The sequence below is a fragment of the Bos mutus genome, chromosome 4 (genome assembly GCF_027580195.1).
Source record: "Bos mutus isolate GX-2022 chromosome 4, NWIPB_WYAK_1.1, whole genome shotgun sequence".
NCBI lineage: Eukaryota > Metazoa > Chordata > Mammalia > Artiodactyla > Bovidae > Bos > Bos mutus.
Genome location: NC_091620.1, coordinates 1,367,313 through 1,391,492, shown reverse-complemented (window position 1 = coordinate 1,391,492; position 24,180 = coordinate 1,367,313). Strand labels below are relative to the sequence as shown.

The following is a 24,180-nucleotide window of genomic DNA, read 5'->3' as shown; positions in this document are numbered from 1 at the left end:
TACTGAGTCTGCTCATCACAGAGAGGATCCTGCATGCCACAACTGAGACTCAATGCAACCAAATAAATAAAATTTTTAAAAAATAATAGAATAAAATGAATGACACAGTAGAAAATCCCTTAGACCAGAAGTCCAAAGATTTAGGTTCTTTTATCATCTTTGCTACATGCTGTTGATCAGACATATCCTCTCTGAATCTCTTTTTCACCTGCAGTTGAGAGCTAAATAGTTGATCATTTAAGCTACTGCTTGGGGGTGCTGTTATGCAGCAAAAGCTAACTGATACCAGTCACCTGCAATGTTTTAATCTCTTTTTCAAGAGATCTTAAGGAAATTTGGAAAATCAGTAATATCCATTTAATAATTAGGATGGATACAGAAGTATTTATTATTGTTGGTACAGTCTTACATGTGTGAAATGTTTCTTACCAAAAAAGAAATCTGGCTATGAGCATAGAATAGAAAACAAAAGCCAAGTAACCAAAGCGATCAAGGGGGAGTGAAAGTCAAACATATATTAAAAGACTTTCTCAAAAAATCAAATTAAGGATGCAATTGCAATTTAGCCCCATTTTCATAGGACCCATACAGTTGCTCTTTTCCTCTTGATTCATTGTCAAAGGGACACGATCCATCTGGAAATGCCTGTAGTTCTGCTCACTGTCCATGTAGGAGATGGTCAGCTTTCTTTCTCGGATACACTGCTAGAAGTAGTCTGTCCAGCTCCCAGTATTACCATTATTATTGAAGGAGGAAGAGGATGGTGAGGAGGGAGAATATCCCATCAAGAGTTAGTATAGTGGGACTGCTCTGGTGGTCCAGTGGCTAAGACTCCACGCTCCCAAAGCAGGGTGTCTGAGTTCAATCCCTGGTCCAGGAACTAGCCCCCACATGCCACAACTCAGAGTTCACAAGCCACAACTAAAGATCCCACGTGCTGCAATTAAGACCCAGTGCAGCCAAACAGATAGATTAACAATAAAAAAGTCCATAAAAATAGAGTTAGTATAGTTTAACACTTCAGAGTCCAAACTCTGAGGCCACTCTGTGTGGTTCAAATCCCCCATGAGCCGTGTGACTTGGGGCAAGTTACTGAAGTTACTCAATCCATTTGTGTCTCAGTTTCCTCATCTGTAAAACGAGGAAAACAACAGAACCGGCCTTACTACTGAGCCTGCGCACTTCAGAGCCCGCCTGCCACAACCAGAGAGCCCGCGTGACAAAACTAGAGAGTCTAGGCACCCAGAAAGATCGGGCACTGAAAAGAGAGATTCCAGGAAAGCAACAGAGGCCCTGCATGCAGCAACTAAGATCCAACACAGCCAAATAAGTAAATTAAAAAAAAAAAAATACCTGCCTCACGGGCTTGTTATGAACATCAGATAATCTGACACTTGTAAAGTGCTTAGGGTTTGTGTTTTGTAAAATGAGAGTGTCTCTGCTGTAGTGAAGTGTGGTAGATTGTAAGCATGGCCACACACGCTTTTCATTCCTACCTGCCCATCTAACTGCTATGTAACTCTCTACTCCAATCATCAAGAAATGAGGTTTATTTCTCCATCTCTTGAAACTGGCCTTGGCCTTGTGACTTGCTTTGGCCAACAGGACATTAACAAAGGTGATGCTTGAAAAGTGTGTGCAGCACTTTGGGATCTGCTGCTCTTGGGAACCTTGTGACCACTTCACAGTGAATGAACCTCTCTAGCCTGCCTAACCACGAGGGACAAACAGTCTGGTCATCTCCACTGCCCCAACACTGGACACTGGCCAATGTCCAGACATGTAAATGAGGCCATCCCATGCTAGCCAGCACCAGCTGACCCTCTAGATGAACACAGATGTGTAAGCAGCACCAGTAAAATCAACCCTCCTGGCTGTGACCGAAAGAACCACTTTAGCAACACAACAAATTTTGAGGAGTAACAATTGTTTATTGTTTCAAACCACTGTATTTTTGGGACAGTTTGGTACACAGCAAAAACTAACTGATACACTAAGGAAGTAAATGGGACCTCTTATCCCCTTAGCTGTGCTCATTCCAGAAACTTGGTGTGATTGATGAAAATACTGTTCTGCAAACCTTGTCTCACTCTCCACCCTTCACCAAGGGGCAGAGTATATTGCTCTGACATACTGACTTTGGGCTTGTCCATTTGACATGCTTTGGCCCGTGGAACATGAGCAGACACAGTGCCCCTGGAGACTTTAGACAGGCTGTGTGGTTTCCCTTGACTTTTGCCTTCCTACTGTCAACATAAGAACATGCCCAGAGTTGCCAGTAGAATGACCAGCAAAGCTGAGCAGACTCAGAGACCAGCCCCACCAGTGTAAATGCCCAGGCAGAGCCATGCTGGCCGACCCACAGACATCTCAAAGAAGAAAGTAGATGCTTCTTGTTCTGAATTGCCTGGTTTTGAGCTGGTCTGTAACAAGCATCATCATAGCATTAGCTGGCTGGTAACTGGGCTGTCCTTGACATCCCTTTCTCTCAGGACCCACCTAGCTGGTCAGCATACCTATGGGACATTCTTATGATGGTAATGTGTAGGCAACTGGTCACAGAAGCTTATGACTCAGGAGAAGGAACTGGGAAGGGGCAAGAATTGGTATCACTTGCATTCGTTAGTCATGCCAATGTGATCTGGATAAGGTTATGGAGCAGCAGGTGGAGCAAGCAGAGAGGGACTTGGGGAAACCCCTACAGGGTGGAAATTCTGAGCAGATGGGCCAAGAAAAGTAACTGATCTGAGTGGGGCCTGGGTGCTGAGCAGCTTGCCTAATCCTCATGGTATAGATCCTGGAGAACCTGCTTCAGCCCTTCTCTAGCACAAACCCAACGCTTGTGGCTTGCTCTCAAACTACAACCTCCCCGGGCTGCAGCAACTGTGGCCGAATCTGAGCTGGTGTCCAGGTCTAAGAGCCCAGTCTGGAGGTGAGGTGGGTGGTTCTCCAGGTGTACAGCAGGACCCTGGGCCCTGAAGCAGTGTCCTGACCCTTTGGGGTTCAGCGGGCTAGAGCGCTGGGGCAGGGCACAGGCTGTCTGCTCTCTCAGGGAACCAGAGGTACCGATCTGGAGCCTGATTCTGAGACTTATTCCGAGGTTAGAATTGAAGCTGTAGCTCTGAGGGCACCAGCGAATCATCACTTCCCACAAGCAATGGTAGCACTGAGCTTGGGGCAACTAAAGCAAGGTCAGGGCATCGGAGGCATCCAGTATATGGCCAGCCTTATTGAGAAGCCTGGGCTTCTCTGGCTCAGATGGCAAAACATCTGCCTGCAATGCGGGAGACCTGGGTTTAATCCCTGAGTTGGGAAGATCCCCTGGAGAAGGAAATGGCAATCCACTCCAGTACTCTTGCCTGGAAAATCCCATGGACAGAGGCACCTGGTAGGCTACAGTCCATGGGGTCGCAAAGAGTCGGACACGACTGAGTGACTTCACATTCATTCATTAGCGAGAAGTGACTTAGAAACTGGGTAAACAGGAGCTGGGGGGCTGAGGGGGCGGGCCTCAAGACCTGAAGTTGAATAGATCATACAAGTCAGGAAGGGACAGGTTTGGAGCACACTGCTTGTGAGTTCTGTGAATTTGCCAAGTTATACTACCTCTCTGTGCCTCGGTTTATCCATTAAACAGGAGACAGTGTGGGTACCCACCTCCCAGATTTATTGTCAGGATGAAGTGAGCTAGTATCTGTAATATTTCAGAGTGGTGCATATCACACATGATAACAACTGGAAAACGAAATACATTTATATCTTCACATCTCACCTTACATGCCACTTCTGCAGGGAAGTCACTGAAGACACACCCCTCCCCCAAGACAAGGCCAGGTTCCCCTTCTATATGAACTCACAGTACTCTGTATTTCTCCTTCACCGCAGTGATCAGAAATACAACTAAATAACTAATCATCTCACTCTATCCCAAAGAAAACGGAAGCTTTATGCTGTTCGAAACCACTTCCGCATTAAGGGCTGCTGTACTTTAGCACCCAGCACAGTGCTTGGCACATAACTGTTTCTCAGTAAATATTGTTGAATGAGTGAGTGAGTGAATGAATGAAAGGGGATTGCGTCTTCTGAATACCCAGCACAGCCTGGGTATGTGGCACGGCCTGATGCAAGAGCTACTCCTTAGATGATGGGTGTGTTGAACCTTGAACTTCACTTGAACTCTCAGGAGAGTCCGAAACTGAGATGACTCTCTTTCGTTTAGTCCGAAGCTAAAGTGGGACGTGGGTTTTAGCACCACAGAGGTGTCAGTTACAGCCACGGGAAGCTGATGCAGGTTCATTAAGAAAAGGATCAACCAGGGGATGGCACAGACACTGGCCAAGGAGAAGAGACATGCTGCTACAGATCCTGGTGTCCCTGGCTTGCCTTTTGACCCCTTTGGATCCCTTTTGTTTCTGGGTCATGAGGGGGAAGCCTGAGATGCGGAGAAGGCTGGCGTGGTGGGCTGCAGGTGGCTGGCTCAGTGCATTTGGCTGGCTCAGTGGAGAGGTTCTTTCCTAGCAGACAGGGAAACATTGCACTAGTTTAACAATAGGTGCGGCCTCACAGGTGCAAAAAATGGCTCCATATGAGCCCTGAGCCCTGAAGAGCACGTGGGGTGAGGAGCAAGTGTTGTCAAGAAAAGTCTTGGGAACAGCCATGTTTGAGAGATACACAGAAGAATAAATTCCTGGGAAGGAGATCGAGCACAGTGGAGCAACGCAAGGGGATTTTGCGTTGAACACAGCTCAATGCCTTTTTCTTGGATTTTGCTCTAAAAATCCAAGAACACTTCTGAAAAAGACTGGTCACTAGAGGTAATCTGTCTGCCATTGCAGGGGCTTCCCAGGTGGCGCTGGTGGTAAAGAGCCTGCCCGCCAATGCAGGAGACATAAGAGACGCAGGTTCGATCTCTGGGTTGGGAGGATCCCCTGAAGGAGGCCATGGCAACCCACTCCAGTATTCTTGCCTGGAGAATCTCATGGACAGAAGAGCCTGGCAGGCTACAGTCCATGGGGTCGCAAAGAGTCGGACACGACTGAAATTGACTTAGCACACACGCCAATGCAGGAGACACAAGAAATGCAGGTTCAGTCGCTGGGTCAGGAAGATCTCCTGGAGGAGGAAAATGGTAACCCACTCCAGTATCAGTTCAGTTCAGTTCAGTCGCTCAGTCGTCTCCGACTCTTCGAGACCCCATAAATCGCAGCACGCCAGGCCTCCCTGTCCATCACCAACTCCCGGAGTTCACTCAGACTCACGTCCATCGAGTCAGTGATGCCATCCAGCAATCTCATCCTCTGTCGTCCCCTTCTCCTCCTGCCCCCAATCCCTCCCAGCATCAGAGTCTTTTCCAGTGAGTCAACTCTTCGCACGAGGTGGCCAAAGTACTGCAGTTTCAGCTTTAGCATCATTCCCTCCAAAGAAATCCCAGGGCCGATCTCCCTCAGAATGGACTGGTTGGATCTCCTTGCAGTCTAAGGGACTCTCAAGAGTCTTTTCCAACACCACAGTTCAAAAGCATCAATTCTTCGGCACTCAGCTTTCTTCACAGTCCAACTCTCACATCCATACATGACTACTGGAAAAACCATAGCCTTGACTAGATGGACCTTTGTTGGCAAAGTAATGTCTCTGCTTTTGAATATGCTATCTAGGTTGGTCATAACTTTCCTTCCAAGGAGTAAGCGTCTTTTAATTTCATGGCTGCACTCCAGTATACTTGCCTGAAAAATTCCATGGACAAAAGGAGGCTGGTGGGTGACAGTCCATGGAGTCGCAAAGGGTCAGACACGGCTGAGCACACACATACTGCATCAAATACTACAGTAGCCCCAAGCACACGGAAGACCAAAAGCCGTCCACTGTGGACACGGATATGGAACTGGTGACAGCCCTGGAAATGACGTCAGAGGGAAGATGCTGAGGGCCTCCGGACAGTGATTCACTGCAATGAGTGAGAAATGAAGTGGATGCAGATGTATCTAATCCTTCCTTAGGAAAAATCGGGTTACTTGGGCAGAGGGGGCCACCAGTGTCAAGAGAGTGCCTAGCTATTTATTGATTTACATGTTTGTTTATGAAAAGTGAGACCCAAGCATACTTGAAACAGATGAAAGCACCATTAGGAATGAAGTTGCTGACAATATTGAAGCAAAAATCTTGAGTGAACTTGGGTAATAAGTTAGCTGTTATTTGCTGTCTGGAGGGAAGGTAAAGCCAAGGCAAGGAATATACTCAGTTTTCAAAGATGCATCATTCACAAAATCGATTCAATTCCAAGACACAAGGATGTGCTTATTAAGTTACTAGGTCCTGAAAAGGGGGGATTTTTCATATGCTTCATTCTCAGAGCCCAAGGTAATAAAATGAGTAATAATCAACCAAGCAATAAAAAGTACCAAAGCCATTGAGGGTCACAAAAATAATGCCTGGATGAGAGTGGAACAAATGAGTAGGGAAAAAAGCAATGAAAATAAATTTACAAGATACTGCTAAATAGGGGCTTAGAGGAAGAATACATTGCTCTAAATATCCCTATAGTCAAAATAAGGTATCTGAAGCATTAGAAAAGATGTCCGGGCTTTAATTTTAAAAAATATAGAAAGTAGCCAGCCAGAAAAGAAGAGGGAGATAAAAATCTAAAGCAGAAAAAAAAATTGGAAAAACACAAAAAGCAGATCTGATAAACATCTAAGTACATGCTGAGAGAAACACAATTCAAAGTATTATCTCTGCAAGTGATCTCAGAGAATATAAAGGGTGGTTGACAAAATTAAAGTAAGAACAACATGGCCATCACTTATGTATCAGCTCCTATAACTATCTTAAGGGCTTTCCCCCAATGGCTCGGCAGGTAAAGAATTCGCCTGCAATGCAAAAGATGCAGGAGACTTGGTTTGATCCTGTGTTGGGAAGATCCCCTGGAGAAGGAAATGGGAACCCGCTCCAGTATTCTTGCCTGGAGAATCCCATGGACAGAGGAGCCTGGAGGGCTACAGTCCATGGGGGTCACAAGAATTGGACATGACTGAGCGACTAACACACACACACTTCTAAGGAAGCTAAAGCTCAGAGAGGATAGGAATTTTCTCATAAAGGAAGCAGTTTTCTCTACATCTGACTGTCTCTGTTAGAAAAGACACAAAGCAGAGAAAAGTGAGGGAAAAAATGTGAAGGGCAATGATGATGAGCTGACAGCCCACATTTTTAGGCACAGTTCAAAGTGATCATTATAAAAATCTATTAGAATTCAGTCAAATGCAAAAAATGAATGATAAACGTTTGAATTGTCATACCTTAGTGTCTTCTTCAGACTCTCCAGGCATATCTACTTTGTACCTTATTCTCCACCCCAATTATTTCATTAAATCTTTTTTTTTTTTTTGGTCATGCCATGCACCTTGCAGGATCTTAGTTCCCTGAGCAGGGATTGAACCCAGTCCTTTGGAAGGGAAAGCACAGAGTCCTAACCACTGGACCACCAGGGAATCCCCACATTAAATTGTTATACAGTTCTGAGAATGGAATTTTTATTTATTCCTATTTAACAGGTGTGGGCTTCCCTGGTGGCTCAGTGGTAAAGAATCTGTCTGCTGATGCAGGAGACACGGGTTCAATTCCTGGGTTGGGAAGATCCCTGGAGAAGAAAATGGTAACCCATTCTAGTATTCTTGCCTGGGAAATTCCATGGACAGAGGAGCCTTGTGGGCTACAGTCCATGGGATTGCAAAGAGTTGGATGTGACTTAGCAACTAAATAACAGTTTAACAGATGAGAAAATCTAGAACTGGAAAAGTGAATGACCTGCTTCTAAGACACTTCTAAGTGTCTTACAGCAAGTGAGGGTTAGGGCTGGGACTCACCCTGATGTCTAGTGTTCTTATATCATAGAATTTTTTTTTAAGTTAAATCTATTATTTCTATTGGTATAATTTGTACACCACCAGAAATTCACCCTTCTAAAATATATAACTCAGTGATCTTCAGTATTTTCACAAGGTTGCACAATCCTCGCCACCATCGAGTTCCGGGACATTTCACCACCCCAAATAGAAACCTGGTCCCCGTCAGCAGTCACTCTCCTCCCCCCACCCCTGGCAACCGCTAACTCACATTCTGTTCCTGTGGATGTGCTTAGTCTGGACATTTCATATGAATGGACTTATAAATACATGGTCATTTGCATCTGGGGCTTCCCTGAGAACTCAGCTGGTAAAGAATACACCTACAATGTAGGAGACCTGGGTTCAATCCCTGGATTGGGAAGATCCCCTGGAAGAGGGAAAGATTACCCACTCCATGGACCTGGAGAATTCCATGGACCGTATAGCCCCTGGGGTCACAAAGAGTCGGACACGACTGAGCGACTTTCACTCAGTCACCCCATGTGCATCTGGCTTCTTCCACTTAGCAAAATGTCTTCAAGTTTCATCCATGCTATAGCAGGTATGTCAAGATTTAAGAGTCAGGAGACAACTTAGACATCTTCTACCAAGTCCTCTTATTTTACAGATAGAGAAACAGAGGCCTGACTCAGCCCACATATTTAGTGACACCCAAGTCCTCTCCCTCCTAATCCTGTGTTTTTTTCTACCATGCTACAACTACCAAGAGATTCCATAAAGAGATGAAAAATATCATATTAATTTAACATGTCTGATGTTAGTAAAAACATAGGTAAGAAAACCCGATATTTTATGAAAGGCTTTCCATTTCTGTAAGTGAAATTCTCTCAGTTGTGTCTGACTCTTTTAGACCCCATGGACTATACAATCCAAGGGATTCTCCAGGCCAGAATACTGGAGTGGGTAGCCATTCCCTTCTCCAGGGGATCTTCCCAGCTCAGGGATCGAACCCAGGTCTCCTGCATTGCAGGCGGATTCTTTACCAGCTGAGCCACTAGGGAAGCCCATTTCTGTAAGGAATCCCATAAATCAATGACTTGATGTGACACCTGAATAGCACCTGATGCTCATGTAGGGAAACGGCATAGCTGCCACAGCATATTATGTGACTTAAAGTTAGATTTTACTTTCTATGTATAAAGGTAAATATTGAAACATAAGGTTGGAATTACCCTTAGTGAAAGTTCCAAGTTTTCTCCTCCCCACAGATTCATGCCCTTGTCGTACTGTCCAATTTCATTAAAATAATACCTATTTATAGCAAAAATTCCTCCAGCCATTGCAGGTGACCTACAAAGGACACACAGATATTAGATTAATTCCCTATGTGCAGGCGTTATGGATTCTGGCCAAAGTTATATTGAATATAGTGATAACAGTTAAAAACTAGGAAACACCCATGTTAGCTTCAAAATTATCTTCTGATACTTTGAAGTATGTACTCATTTCATTCTAATGACAGCCCGTGATGTTATTCCCCAGACTTACAGAGACAGAAATAAGGTTCAGAGAGGTTACGTAACTCATAGAAGATCACACAACTCTAGCTAAATTAAAATAGAGGCAAAGATGAAGGACTTGCCAGGCTATATGGTGTTCGAAAATTGACTTATATAGTTTGTGAAACAAAGAGAATAACATTAAAGGAGAAGTGAGCCTGCAATCAAAGTTATTAGAAAATGTGGGAAGTGATCTGGAGAAAGTCTCTTGAGAAACAGCCTCATAAATGTAGCTAGAAGCCCTAACAATGAGGTCATTCTCACATTTAGAAATTATTTTCCAAGACTAATATCCAAGGAAAATGACCTTCTTCTCAACCTATAAAATTATAGACAGAAGCCCTTGGATAAATATTTTATATATGAATTTGGCAGACATTGACTTTTTCTGGGCTATCCACAGTGCTAGCATTCTGATCATTGATCAACATGCAACTCATTCCTGAGAATCATGTCTACATTTTAAAGTTGGACAGCTGAAATCCAAGGGATGCAAACCATGTGGTATTCTGCACTGGGATGAGATGCTCAGTTCAGTTCAGTTCAGTCGCTGTCATGTCTGACTCTGTGTGACTTCATGAACCGCAGCACGCCATGCCTCCCTGTCCATCACCAACCCCCACAGTCCACCCAAACCCATGTCCATCGAGTCGATGATGCCATCCAACCATCTCATCCTCTGTCGTCCCCTTCTCCTCCTGCCCTCAATCTTTCCCAGCATCAGGGTCTTTTTCAATGAGTCAGCTCTCTGCATCAGGTGGCCAATGTATTGGAGTTTCAGCTTCAACATCAGTCCCTCCATTGAACGCCCAGGACTGATCCCCTTTAGGATGGACTGGTTGGATCTCCTTGCAGTCCAAGGGACTCTCAAGAGTCTTCTCCAACACCACAGTTCAAAAGCATCAATTCTTTGGCGCTCAGCCTTCTTTATAGTCTAACTCTCACATCCATACATGACTACTGGAAAAATCATAGCCTTGACTAGATGGACCTCTGTTGGCAAAGTAAAGTCTCTGGTTTTTAATATGCTGTCTGCTGCTGCTGCTAAGTCGCTTCAGTCATGTCCGACTCTGTGCGACCCCATAGATGGCAGCCCACCAGGCTCCCCCGTCCCTGGGATTCTCCAGGCAAGAACACTGGAGTTGGTTGCCATTTCCTTCTCCAATGCATGAAAGTGAAAAGTGAAAGTGAACTCGCTCAGTCATGTCCAACTCCCAGCGACCCCATGGACTGCAGCCTACCAGGCTCCTCCACCCATGGGATTTTCCAGGCAAGAGTACTGGAGTGGGGTGCCATTGCCTTCTCCAATATGCTGTCTAGGTTGGTCATAACTTTTCTCCCAAGGAGCAAGCGTCTTTTAATTTCATGGCTGCAATCAACAACCACAGTGATTTTGGAGCCCAGAAAAATAAAATCAGCCATTGTTTCCACTGTTTCCCCATCTATTTGCCATGAAGTGATGGGAACAGACGACATGATCTTAGTTTTCTGAACGTTGAGCTTTAAGCCAATTTTTTCACTCTCCTCTTTCACTTTCATCAAGAGGCTTTTTAGTTCCTCTTCACTTTCTGCCATAAGGATGGTGTCATCTGCATATCTGAGGTTACTGATATTTCTCCCAGCAATCTTGATTCCAGCTTGTGCTTCTTCCAGCCCAGTGTTTCTCATGATGTACTCTGCATAAAAGTTAAATAAGCAGGGTGACAATATACAGCCTTGACGTACTCCTTTTCCTATTTGGAACCAGTCTGTTGTTCCATGTCCAGTTTTAACTGTTGCTTCCTGACCTGCATATACGTTTCTCAAGAGGCAGGTCAGGTGGTCTGGTATTCCCATCTCTTTCAGAATTTTCCACTGTTTATTGTGATCCACACAGTCAAAGGCTTTAGCATAGTCAATACAGCAGAAATAGATGTTTTTCTGGAACTCTCTTGCTTTTTCCATGATCCAGCGGATGTTGGCAATTTGATCTCTGGTTCCTCTGCCTTTTCTAAAACCAGCTTAAACATCTGCAAGTTCACGGTTCACATATTGCTGAAGTCTGGCTTGGAGAATTTTGAGCATTACTTTACTAGCGTGTGAGATGAGTGCAATTGTGTGGTAGTCTGAGCATTCTTTGGCATTGCCTTTCTTTGGGATTGGAATGAAAACTGACCTTTTCCAGTCCTGTGGCCACTGCTGAGTTTTCCAAATTTGCTGGCATATTGAGTGCAGCACTTTCACAGCATCACCTTTTAGGATTTGAAATAGCTCAACTGGAATTCCATCACCTCCTTTCAATTAAAGAAACAAAACCTACCACATTCTATTATTACAGACTTTTAGAAACAAGATACACAATGAAATATTTCTCTTCATTAAGCTTGAGAAATCAAAGTAATAATCTCTGCAGGCTTCCCCCTGCTCCCAGTACCTCTGTGCTATTTTTCCATTACCAGCAGAATTCTCACCGGATAGGTGTAGTGGGTCCTTCTGGTCCCTCTATCTCATAAGAGAGAACATAATCCCATTTAAATTCCAGACGCCAGTTGAAAGCTCCCCTCACTATAGGAGAAGGCTGGTATTCCAGGGTCATGTAATCAATGACGTCTATCAGAGGACACACCACCATTTTGGGGTCCTTGGCAATGGCATTCAGCAAGGGCTCCAGCCAGACTTTATTCACCTCACAGTGGCTATCCAGAAACACTAGAACGTCCCCTGGGGAGGCAAAAACAGGCGCGTGTTAGCCCATGTGTAGAAAACACCCAACAACACAGATCAAGCTTCAGTGGAACAAGTATTTATCCAACACTTACTATGAAAGTAACAGTGAAGTTGCTCAGTTGTGTCCGACTCTTTGCGACCCCATGAACTGTAGCCCACCAGGTTCCTCCGTCCATGGGATTTCCCAGGCAAGAATACTGGAGTGGGTTGCCATTTCCCTCTCCCAGGGGATCTTCCCAACCCAGGGATTGAACCCGGGTCTCCCGTACTGTAGGCAGACACTTTACCGTCTGAGCCACCAGGGAGGTTTGGCTACTAAGGTGCTTTCCGTTTCCCTGGGAGGAGGCAAGAAACATATATTTGATACTGTATCAAATATGCAGGACAGTGTGTGCCATAGGTATTCAGAAGGAGCTGGTGACTGTGGGTTAGAACTGCAATCCCTAACCTTTTTTTGGAACCAGGGATCAGTTTTGTGGATTTGGGGAAGACAATGTTCCCATAGACCAAGGGTGGGGTGAGGACGGTTTCAGGACGATTCTCATAAGGAACATACAACCTGGATGCCTCGCATGCACAGTTAACAGTTCGTGCTTCTGTTAGAATCCAATGCGGCCACTGATCTGACAGGAGAAGCCCAGCGATGGGGTGCAGTTGCAATGCAGAGGAAGCTTCGCTCACTTGCCCACCTCCTGCCATGCAGCCCTGCTCCTAACAGGCTATGGACCGCTACCTGTCCCTGGCCCAGGGGTTCGGAACCCCTGATCTGTTTGCTCTCTCACCCAAACACATTGCCTGTGCAAACCCTGCCATCAGAAGAGAGACTAACACAGATGCAAATGTCCTTGGTTCCGCAGCCCTTCTTCCGCCCTTTTGATTCCCTGGTGAGAAGCCAACATCAGTTCATTTCTCTTCCCCCAGGATGTTTCAAGTTTTGCCGTACGGATGTCTGAGGATGCGCTGAGCCCCCCAACACAGGAAATAATTCATATCAAGTTCCTCTCACCAGGCTTTAGCAAGCAGCTTTATCCAAAAATCCTAATTCTGACAACGTGACTGAAGGTAGCTGAGTTCTCTTCAGTTCAGTTCAGTTCAGTTCAGTTGCTCAGTCGTGTCCGACTCTTTGTGACCCCATGAATCGCAGCACGCCAGGCCTCCCTGTCCATCACCAACTCCCGGAGTTCACTCAGACTCATGTCCATCGAGTCAGTGATGCCATCCAGCCATCTCATCCTCTGTCGTCCCCTTCTCCTCCTGCCCCCAATCCCTCCCAGCATCAGAGTCTTTTCCAATGAGTCAGCTCTTCGCATGAGGTGGCCAGAGTACTGGAGTTTCAGCTTTAGCATCATTCCTTCCAAAGAACACCCAGGGCTGATCTCCTTTAGAATGGACCGGTTGGATCTCCTTGCAGTCCAAGGGACTCTCAAGAGTCTTCTCCAACACCACAGTTCAAAAGCATCAATTCTTCGGCACTCAGCTTTCTTTTAGTCCAACTCTTACATCCATACATGACTACTGGAAAAACCATAGCCTTGACTAGACAGACCTTTGTTGGCAAAGTAATGTCTCTGCTTTTGAATATGCTGTCTAGGTTGGTCATAACTTTCCTTCCAAGGAGTAAGTGTCTTTTAATTTCATGGCTGCAATCACCATCTGCAGTGATTTTGGAGCCCCCCAAAATAAAGTCTGATACTGTTTCCACTGTTTCCCCATCTATTTGCCATGAAGTGATGGGACCAGAAGCCATGATCTTTGCTTTCTGAACGTTGAGCTTTAAGCCAACTTTTTCACTCTCCTCTTTCACTTTCATCAAGAGGCTTTTGAGTTCCTCTTCACTTTCTGCCATAAGGATGGTGTCATCTGCATATCTGAGATTATTGATATTTCTCCTGGCAATCTTGATTCCAGCTTGTGCTTCTTCCAGCCCAGCGTTTCTCATGATGTACTCTGCATAGAAGTTAAATAAGCAGGGTGACAATATGCAGCCTTGACATACTCCTTTTTCCTATTTGGAATCAGTCTGTTGTTCCATGTCCAGTTTTAACTTTTGCTTCCTGACCTGCATATACGTTTCTCAAGAGGCAGGTCAGGTGGTCTGGTATTCTCATCTCTTTCAGAATTTTCCGCAGTTTATTGTGATCCACACAGTCAAAGGCTTAGGCATAGTCAATAAAGCAGAAATAGATGTTTTTCTGGAACTCTCTTGCTTTTTCCATGATCCAGCGGATGTTGGCAATTTGATCTCTGGTTCCTCTGCCTTTTCTAAAACCAGCTTGAACATCTGCAAGTTCACGGTTCACATATTGATGAAGCCTGGCTTGGAGAATTTTGAGCATTCCTTTACTAGCGTGTGAGATGAGTGCAATTGTGCGGTAGTTTGAGCATTCTTTGGCATTGCCTTTCTTTGGGATTGGAATGAAAACTGACCTTTTCCAGTCCTGTGGCCACTGCTGAGTTTTCTAAATTTTCTGGCATATTGAGTGAGCACTTTCACAGCATCATCTTTCAGGATTTGAAATAGCTCAACTGGAATTCCATCACCTCCACTAGCTTTGTTGGTAGTGATGCTTTCTAAGGCCCACTTAACTTCACATTCCTTACTGCTTGTCAGATATGTATTTCGAAATTTCTTTATGGTACTGTGTCAGACCTGGAAGAGGGCATGGCAATCCACTCCAGTATTCTTGTCTGGAGAATCCACATGGACAGAGGAGCCTGGTGGGTACAGTCCATGGGGTCACAAAGAGTCGGGCATGACTGAGCCACTGAGCACGCTGTATCAGACAACTCACTTTGGAATATAATATCTGTTGTCTTCATGCCTCGATCAAAACTGAGCTATAAGGAGCCCCATTTTTAAACATACATAGATTTTTTTCAGTCAACACTTTGTATTTTTCATTAAAATAGCTTCTATGACATTACATCACACAAAAATTTTAAAAATCATGTCAGCTAATTTGACAGGTGAAAAATATCATCTGGTTCTCCAAAGAAGATATACAAATAGCCAACAAGCACATGAAAAGATGCTCGACATCATTCATCTTTAAGGAAACACAAGTTAAAACAGTGAGGTACCACTTCATACCACTTCACATCTATCAGAGTTGAAGCAAAAAAGAAAAAATACTAACTGTTGAGAGGATATGGGAAAATCGGAACTCTCATACATTGCTGTGTGGTGTGTGGTAAGTCACTTCAGTCGTGTCCAACTCTCTGCGACCCTACGGACCATAGCCCACCAGGCTCCTCTGTCCATGGGATTCTCCAGGCAAGAATACTGGAGTGGGTCACCAGGTCCCCCTCCAGGGGATCTTCCTGACCCAGGGATCAAACCTGCACCTCGTACGTCTCCGGTATCAGCAGGTGGGCTCTCTACCACTAATGCCACCTGGGAAGCCAAAATGGCCCACCTGCTGTGGGAAATAGTTGGGCAGCTCCTCAAAAAGTTAGACAGAGTTACCACATGGCCCAGAAATTCCACTCATTGGCACATTTTAAGAAGAATTCAGGGGACTTCCCTGGCAGTCCAATGGTTAAGACTCCACGCTTCCAATGCAAGGGGCACAGGTTTGACTCTTGGTTGAGGAACTGAGATCCCGCATGCTTTGAGAACAACAAAAATTAAAAAATTTAAAAGAATTCAAACGTACCCGTGTATATGCGTATCTATAGCAGTACTCCTTATATTATCCCAAAGATGGAAATAGCCCAAATGTCCACCAACAGATGAGTGGAGAAACAAACTGCATATACACACACAATGGAATATCATCCAGCCATAAAACACGAAGTGCTGGTACATGTACCTGAATCTCAAAAGCATTATGCTGGTGAAGAGCCAGACGTAACAGGTCTGATTTCATCTCTATGAAATATCCAGAATAAGTAAATCCAGAGACAGATGAAGACTGGTGGTTGCCAGGGGCTGGGAGAAGTGGAAATAAGAAAATTTCCCAGTTTATGGGTGTGCGCTTTTCTCTTGGGGTGATGAAAATATTTTCGAACTAGAGGGGGTGGTGCTTGTACAACACAGTGACTCTGCTAAATGCCATATGCCCAGATTAAGCTAACTTCTCCTTAGGATCTAAAATCACTGAAGGGCCGGAACTTCCCCAGCGGCTCAGTGGCAAAGAATCCAATGTAGGAGACACAGGTTCGATCTCTGGTCTGGGAAGACCCCACGTGCCGCGGGGCAACTAAGCCCGGGAGCCGTAACTATTGAGCCTGTGCTCTAGAGCCCTCAAGTTGAAAAGACTGAAGCCGAAAACTCCCGCACTCACGTGCTGCAACTTCTGAAGCCTCCACGCCCGGAGCCTGTGCTCGCAACAAGAGAAGCCACAGCAGTGAGAAGCCCGCACACTGCAACTGGAGTGTAGCCCCCGCTGACCACAACTAGAGAAAAGCCCATGTGCAGAAACAAAGACCCAACACAGCCAAAAATAAACACATTAAAAAAAACAAACACTGAAGGACACTAGTTCAACGGACCTGATAAAGGGTCTTTCCCATCCTTCTTCCTTAAAATATATATCTGGGGAATGTTCAAAACTGAATTGCCTGCTGAGGTTAAAAGTCAGGAGAAATATTCTTCATCTTGCCTGAGTGGAAGCTTCCTTTCTGCTCTCCTGTAGCAACCTTTGTCATTGTTGTCCAGTCGCTCAGGTGTGCCGACGCTTTGGGACCCCATGGACTGCAGCACACCAGGCTTGCCTGTCCTTCCCCAACTCCCTGAGTTTGCTCAGTTTGTCCAGTCGCTCAGGTGTGCCGACTCTTTGGGACCCCGTGGACTGCAGCACACCAGGCTTGCCTGTCCTTCCCCAACTCCCCGAGTTTGCTCAGTTCACGTCCATTGAGTTGATGATGCCATCCAACCATCTCATCCTCTGTTGCCCCCTACTCCTCATGCCCTCAATCTTTCCCAGCATAACCTATTTACACAACTTCTCTAGGGATTGTGTTTTGCAAACAAATGCTGTATCAATCTCTCTCAATATTTTCAGTCTCTTTCTCCCCTTGCTTCATTTTATTTTCTGCTTTTCTTTAGTGTCAACATTTTTACATTTAAACATTAGTTTGTTGTTCATTTGCTAAGTCATGACTGACTCTTTGTGACCCTGTGGACTGCAGCATGCCAGGCTTCCCTGTCCTTCACTATTTAATCATAGCTCATTATATCTATTTTAAACATTCTCGATTTGGTCTCTAAAGCAATTATTTTTAAGGTATTAAATATTTTAATTTTTATTAATAAAATTATTGTACAATAATATTTTATTTCAATTTATTGTATTATGTTATTGCTATCTCTCTTAATTTTTTTGTTTTGGGATTGATGTTTGATAATGCGGTGTGCAAAATCTAGTTATGGGGGAGTTTACAGAGAATCTCTTTGTGCTTAAGTGTATGATCAACTTTTATAAAATACCCAAGCTTTTCTACTTCATGCACATCATAAATCTGTTAAACATTTGGATTTTGTGAAAAAAATTCAAGTGACTCTGCTATTTGAATTTCTCATTTTTGTTTGTTTGCTATTTCCATGACCATTCACTGCCATGGAAATCAGAATTTGAGGGTTTGCGTCCTGAATTGTGTGACCTGGAGCAGATCTCTAGTCTTTTGGGGACATTAGTTTCTTTAACTAGAAGATAAGGATTGTGAGTTCTAAAATCTGAGAGACTTCTCACCATGAATGGTCTGTATTTTCATTAGTTTTCCCTGTATTTCTCCTACTTTTATTTTACATATTTTATCATTTTGAAGCATATAATTAAATATCTATTTTTTAAATTTAATTTTATTTCTTAACTTTACAATATTGTATTGGTTTTGCCATATATCGAAATGAATCCACCACAGGTATACATGTGTTCCCCATCCTGAACCCTCCTCCCTCCTCCCTCCCCATACCATCCCTCTGGGTCGTCCCATTGCACCAGCCCTAATTTCTTATTTATTTGTACTACTCACTGTCTGGGCTTCCCAGGTGGCGCTAAGTGATAAAGAACCCGCCTGCCAATGCAGGAGATGTAAGAGATGAAGGTTCGATCCTTGGGTTGGGAAGATCCCCTGGCGGAGGGCATGGCAACCCACCCCAGTATTCTTGCCTGGAGAATTTCACAGAGAGGGGAGCCTGGCGGGCTACAGTCCATGGGGTCACAAAGAGTGGGACGTGACTAAAGCGACTTAGCATGCACTCACGTAATCACCTGCTAATAAGCATTTGTTTAATACTTAATGCTTAAAAAAGAGTGCTCATAATGACTTCATTCAATCATTGCAACAACCACATTAGTTATATATTTTTGTTCTCATACCATGGATTAGGAAGCTGGGGTTCTGAGAAGTGACTTGCCCAAGATCCTGTAACCGGTAATTGGCACATACCAAATTGGAAATGAAGGCTCTGTTTCAAAACTCAGTGCTTTTTGTTCTGTCAACCATCACCTCCCTTGGATTTTTGTGGTGGAAAGTCAGACGCTGCCCTCGGTGCCACATAAGTAAACATATTAACAGGTTCTGGGAATTAGGACGACTTCCTTGGGGAAGGGCATTACTCTGTCTCCCACGTGAGACAACGAATCGTCTCTTGTTCTGTGTGACAGCCATGTAGCACCACAAGTTCTCAATGGCGTGTTCAATTTTGCTAACCTGCTGCCTTTAGGGTGGCAGTTGAAATCTACACCTCATCTCTGCCCTCTTGGCCACTTGATGACCATCCAGGCCAATTCAGTGGAAGATACTCTATTCTCACCCCCTGATTGCCTTGCATTTATTCCCCCAAACTTCCTGTTCTGCTGTGGACTACCCTTTACTCTTTCCACAGTTCCCTTATTTAAAGTAAATTCTTGGACTTCCTTAGTGGTCCAGAAAGAACCTGCCTCTCAGTGCAGGGGATGTGGGTTCATCCCTGGTCCTGGAAGATTCCACATATCACTGGGCAACTTGAGGGAAAGAGGAAATTAGCCAAGATGGAGGTGGTCAGGCTCTCTCGCCCCATGCCTCTGGCTCTCCCCACATTTTGTAAATGCATGGTTTCGTAACAGCTGACATCACTTGTAGCACTGTGCATGTGCCTCATGATGTACCTGCTTGGCCACGGGCCATTTCTGCTCTGTAAGCTCCACCTGAAAGGCCTCTGAGGCTGCATTAAGGCTGTGTTTGCTGGGGCAACCATGAGAGAACACAGCGTGTCTGCTGCTGCAGCTGCTGTGCCAATCGGGAGAGAATAAACGTGTCTGCAGTTGCTACGGCTCCTTGAGTTTCCTTCCAGCTTCCTTGCTCGCACCTTGCCTACCCTGGCTTCAGCGGACAGTGTGCACCGTGAGATTCAGCAAGACAACAACTAAGCCCCTGGGCTGCAACTATGAGCCCGCACGTCCCGACACCCTAGAGCCTGTGCCCCACGAGAAGAGAAGCCACTGAAATGAGAAGCCCACACCTCACAACTAGAGAACAGCCCCTGCTCGCCACGACTAGAGAAAAACCCACGCACAGCAATGAGAACCCAGCACAGCCAAAAAGAAATAAAACGCTTTTAAAAACTAAAATCCTTAAAAAAAATTAAATTTCCCTACACTAAAATCTCCTCAGACCTCCTTGCCTGATGTAACCCTGACTCTCCCGAGAAGATGCTGTCTCTCAGAGAAAGTCCCTCCTTTTCCTCCCTGACCACAAGAATCCTCGGGTTCAGGACAACACCAACGTTTCCTAGCTGCTATGGCTGCTTCCAAACCATAACATTTCTGCTCCCACGCAAAAACGTCCCCTTTCCTTTCAATTCAGGCCATCTAATTAGAGCTTCTCTTTCTCAATTTTTCTCCACTTTGCAAAACTCTAGCATTCGAATTCTTCCTGATAGAGTTAAATCCACCCAGCACTGGTCATTTTCCCTCCTGCCAAGGACACAGCTCAGGCTCATCACAGCTGTCTCAGTTTGAGGGCAACTTCGGTCGTCACATAGGCAGCATCACCCACAAGGGCGAGTGGACAGGCAGCCATAAATATTACCAAGAAAACTCCATCAGAGGCAGGAAGATAGAGAAGAACAGGACCGCGCTGTTTTGTACAGGGTGATTTCGAATGGCCTCTCTGATAATGTGACACTGAACCAGAGACCTGAACAAAGTGAAGTAACAGGTCACGCAGGGGACTGGAGGAGGAACATTCTAGGTGGGAAAATCACATGCAAAGAAAGGCTCTGAGATAGTACAGCTGGCATGTTTGAGGAGCAGCAAGAAGGTCAGTAACACGAAGGGAGAGCGAGGGGGAGGTGAGTGATGAGGGCAGAGCTCCCTGGTGGTCCAGGGGTTGAGAGTCCGCCTGCCAATGCAGGGGACACAGGTTCAAACCCTGGTCTGGGAGTATTGCACCTGCCATGGAGCAAGTAAGTCTGTGGGCCGCAGCTAGAGAAGCCCATGGGCCTAGAGCCCGTGCTCTGCAACACGAGAAGCCACTGCGACGAGAAGCCTGCCAACAGCCACTAACGAGTACCCCCGCTCACCACGACTAGCGAAAGCCCAGCGACAACGAAGACCCGTGCAGCCAAAAATAAATGAATGAACGTGAAAAACTGCAACGTAAAAAGCAAACTTTTTTTAAAATGTAGAATATCATCGGGATCATAGAGTAAGAACTTCTCAAACAAGACACAAAAATCATAAAGAAAAATATTGATGAATCTGACTATTTCATTATTAAGTTAAAGCTAGCAGCCATGACTTTTTAAATGAATTTCACTTCTCTCTTCTTTTCTACTTTTCCTGTTAGGTGGTGCCATGTGGCACGTAGGATCTTAGTTCCCCCACCAGGGATGGAACCCATGCTCTCAGCGAGCTCAGTCTTAACCAGGGGGCCACGAGGGAAGTCCCAAAGCTATTGGCCCTTAAAATAAACCTCCAAAATGTACAACAGCTCCTATGCAGTCAAAGTTTCTTTCTACTCATTTAGCTCTACCCTCGTCAGCCAGAACAGAACCCTCCAGTGTGGAGGGGAATAAACCAACTTCCTGCGAGCCTTGGTCAGGAAATGTGGCTGAAACGTAGTCACGGGCCATTCTTACCGAAAGGAAGGCAAGAAAGTCCAGCGTGGCTCTGTGCCCAGCAAGAGGAAGTGGATTTTTTGGTAAACTTCTGTTCAACTTCCCTGGTAGCTCAGATTATAAAAAGTCTTCCTAAAATGCGGGAGACCCTGGTTCGATCCCTGGGTCGGGAAGAGTCCCTGGAGAAGGAAATGGCAACCCACTCCAGTATTCTTGCCCAGAAAATTCTATGGATGGAGGAGCCTGGCGGGCTTGGCGGGCTACAGTCCATGAGGTCGCAAAGAGTCAGACACAACTGAGTGACTAACACTTCTGTTCAACACAAGACATCATCAACAAAGATGGGAAGACCAACCACAGACTGGGGAATGATATTCTCAGTGTATATAACACAGGATTCATATCATAAAGGCACCTTCGAATCAATAACAAAAGGACAAACAACCCAATCAAAAAACTGACAAAGGATATGAACAGACCAAATTCACAGAAAAATCTATAAACAATCTACAAAAATATGAAAAAATACTCCATGTTGCTATTAGTCAAGGAAATGCCAAGAAAATAAAGGATACAGCTCTTTGACCAAAATTTTGTCAAAGACTAGAATGACTGGTCTTCCCTGGTGGCTCAAATGGTAAAGAATCCGCCTGCAGTGAGGGAGACCTGGGTTCGATCCGTGGGTCGGGAAGCTTCTCTGGAGGAGGGCAACCCACACCAGTATTCTTGCCTGGAGAATCCCCATGGACAGAGGAGCCTGGTGAGTTACGGTCCGTGGGATCACAGAGAGTCGAACACAACTGAAGGACTAAGTGCAGCAGAGAACGACTGGTAATAAATAACCAGTGTCAGCAAGGCTCCAGGGAGAGGGCCCTCTTATACCCTGTGATGGAACTATTAATTGGTGTCATCTGTTTTAGGACAATTTGGTAGCATCCACCAAAATTTAAAATAAGAATTCCCTTTTGCCCAGCAATTCCACTTTTAAGAAATTATCCCACAGGTACAAATATTCATTTCCACAAGGGTGTAAGTACAAAAACTGCCAGTGCAACTTTTTTTTCCAGTAATTGTAAAAAGTAAAAATCAGGAAATGACAAACGGCTGAACAAGTTATGGCAATCCATTATGAAATCCATATGGAATACCATACAACGCTGCAAACAAAAACGGAGGTAACTGTCGGGCATTGTCACGGGAAAAGTTACAAAACATTAAACTGAAATGAAAAGAGTAAGTCTCAGAATAGAGAAAGTACAATTCCATTTATTTAAAAATCCTTAAATCTATGTGTACATGTGTGTATATACACACAGACATATGTACACACATATGCATATTAATGCATAAAATCAAGGTTCTGAAAAGACACATGCCATTCAGTTTTAGTGGTTTGTATTGAACTTTGGACAAGTAGTATGTACTATCTGGTAGATGGCTTCCCTGGTGGCTCAGACAGTAAAGAATCTGCCTGCAATGCAGGAGACCTGGGTTGATCCCTGGGTCAGGAAGATCCCCTGGAGAAGGAAATGGCAACCACTCCAGTTTTCTTGCCTGGAGAATCCCATGGACAGAGGAGCCTGGCAGGCTACATACAGTCCATTGAGTTGGACAGGACTGAGCAATGTAGTTAGGTAAGAGAATGTCTCAATTGATCAGGCCGAAGTAGAGGAAAAAAAAAAAAGACTTAGATTTTGCTTTTAGATGGCCTTCTACTCAATAAGGAAATAGCCTTGCTAAGGAACGGAGATATTTCCTCAGATTGCCACATGGCCGGATCCTTAAACATCACCCCTCGCCTTTGGTCCTAGGTTAATTTTCTGGGAACAACCCTCTGATTACCCGGGCTTCCAGGAAGCTCGATCATCGGGATTCCCCTCGGGACTCATTCCCTTGCTGGTGTCTCGTGTCTCACAGCTCAGGCGGAGGACGGGGCTGCTGTCCCAAGGGATGCCGGAGGCCAGATGGGACCCCCTGCACCCAGCGGCTGAGACCTCCCTTCACAAGAAGCTGCCCCAGGAGTTCCCCCAGCTTTGGGATCTTCTGCTGTGTTCACGGAGAAGGCAATGGCACCCCACTCCAGTAATTTTGCCTAGGAAAATCCCATGGACGGAGGAGCCTGGTGGGCTGCAGTCCATGGGGTCGCGAAGAGTCCAACACGACTGAGCGACTTCACTTTCACTTTTCACTTTCATGCATTGGAGAAGGAAATGGCAACCCACTCCAGTGTTCTTGCCTGGAGAATCCCAGGGACGGGGGAGCCTGGTGGTCTGCCATCTATGGGGTCGCACAGAGTCGGACACAACTGATGAGACTTGGCAGCAGCAGCAGCAGCAGCTGTGTTCACACCAAGGCCACGCCCTCCCGGGGGCTCCCAGCCAATCACTGCGCACACTGTGTGGGCCCCCGAGAACCGGGTGAATCCGAACGGCCACAGGGGCCCCACTTAGGGCTCCTCCAGTGCATGGTCTTGGCTCCGGGGCTCCTGACCGGCCCACTCTAGCCCTTTCTGGGAGCCACGCAGCAGACCGAAGGGATTTTGGACTTCCCTCTTTCCTTGCCTCCTTCCGCTGGGGTCAGACCAGAAGCTTCCAGCCCACACTTCGTCCTCTCCCCTTTATCCTTCGCAGACATTTCTCTGTAAGCACTCCTCCCGTGTCATCCGGGCCTCTGCCTCCCAGAGGACCTGGACTGACCCCTTCCTAGCTTCCGAGGTCCCCACGGGGTCTCTGCAGCTACATCACAGCCCCGCTCTCCTTGTAAAGTCTTGCTTTCCTCACCCTTTTACCTGGCTCCCAAGACCACCTGGGGGGCCCCCTGCATGTACAACTCCATCCCAGAGTCTGTACCTGGGGGACGCATCCTGTAACAGGAGGCTGAGCTTATGTCCCCCCCACCCCCACCCCCGCCCCCACCACACAAAGGATAACTTCTATTTGTCTTCTATTTGAAATAACAAATTAACATCTTGAAGCAGAATACTTTCAGAGTCAGACTAAGATTTAAGACTCATAAGGCTGAAATA

At 45.5% G+C, this 24,180-nt stretch overlaps 1 protein-coding gene across 1 annotated transcript in view; it reads right to left on the bottom strand.

The window, feature by feature from the left end:
• The window catches only part of GALNTL5 (polypeptide N-acetylgalactosaminyltransferase like 5), a 51,822-nt gene that overhangs the window by 5,438 nt on the left and 22,204 nt on the right, over positions 1–24,180 (bottom strand). The window contains exons 5-6 of the mRNA XM_005907428.3: positions 11,854–12,103; positions 9,077–9,194 (exon numbers count right to left, since the gene is read on the bottom strand). Of these exons, the coding sequence (XP_005907490.2) occupies positions 9,077–9,194; positions 11,854–12,103 (368 nt within the window). The remainder of the gene's footprint in view (positions 1–9,076; positions 9,195–11,853; positions 12,104–24,180) is intronic.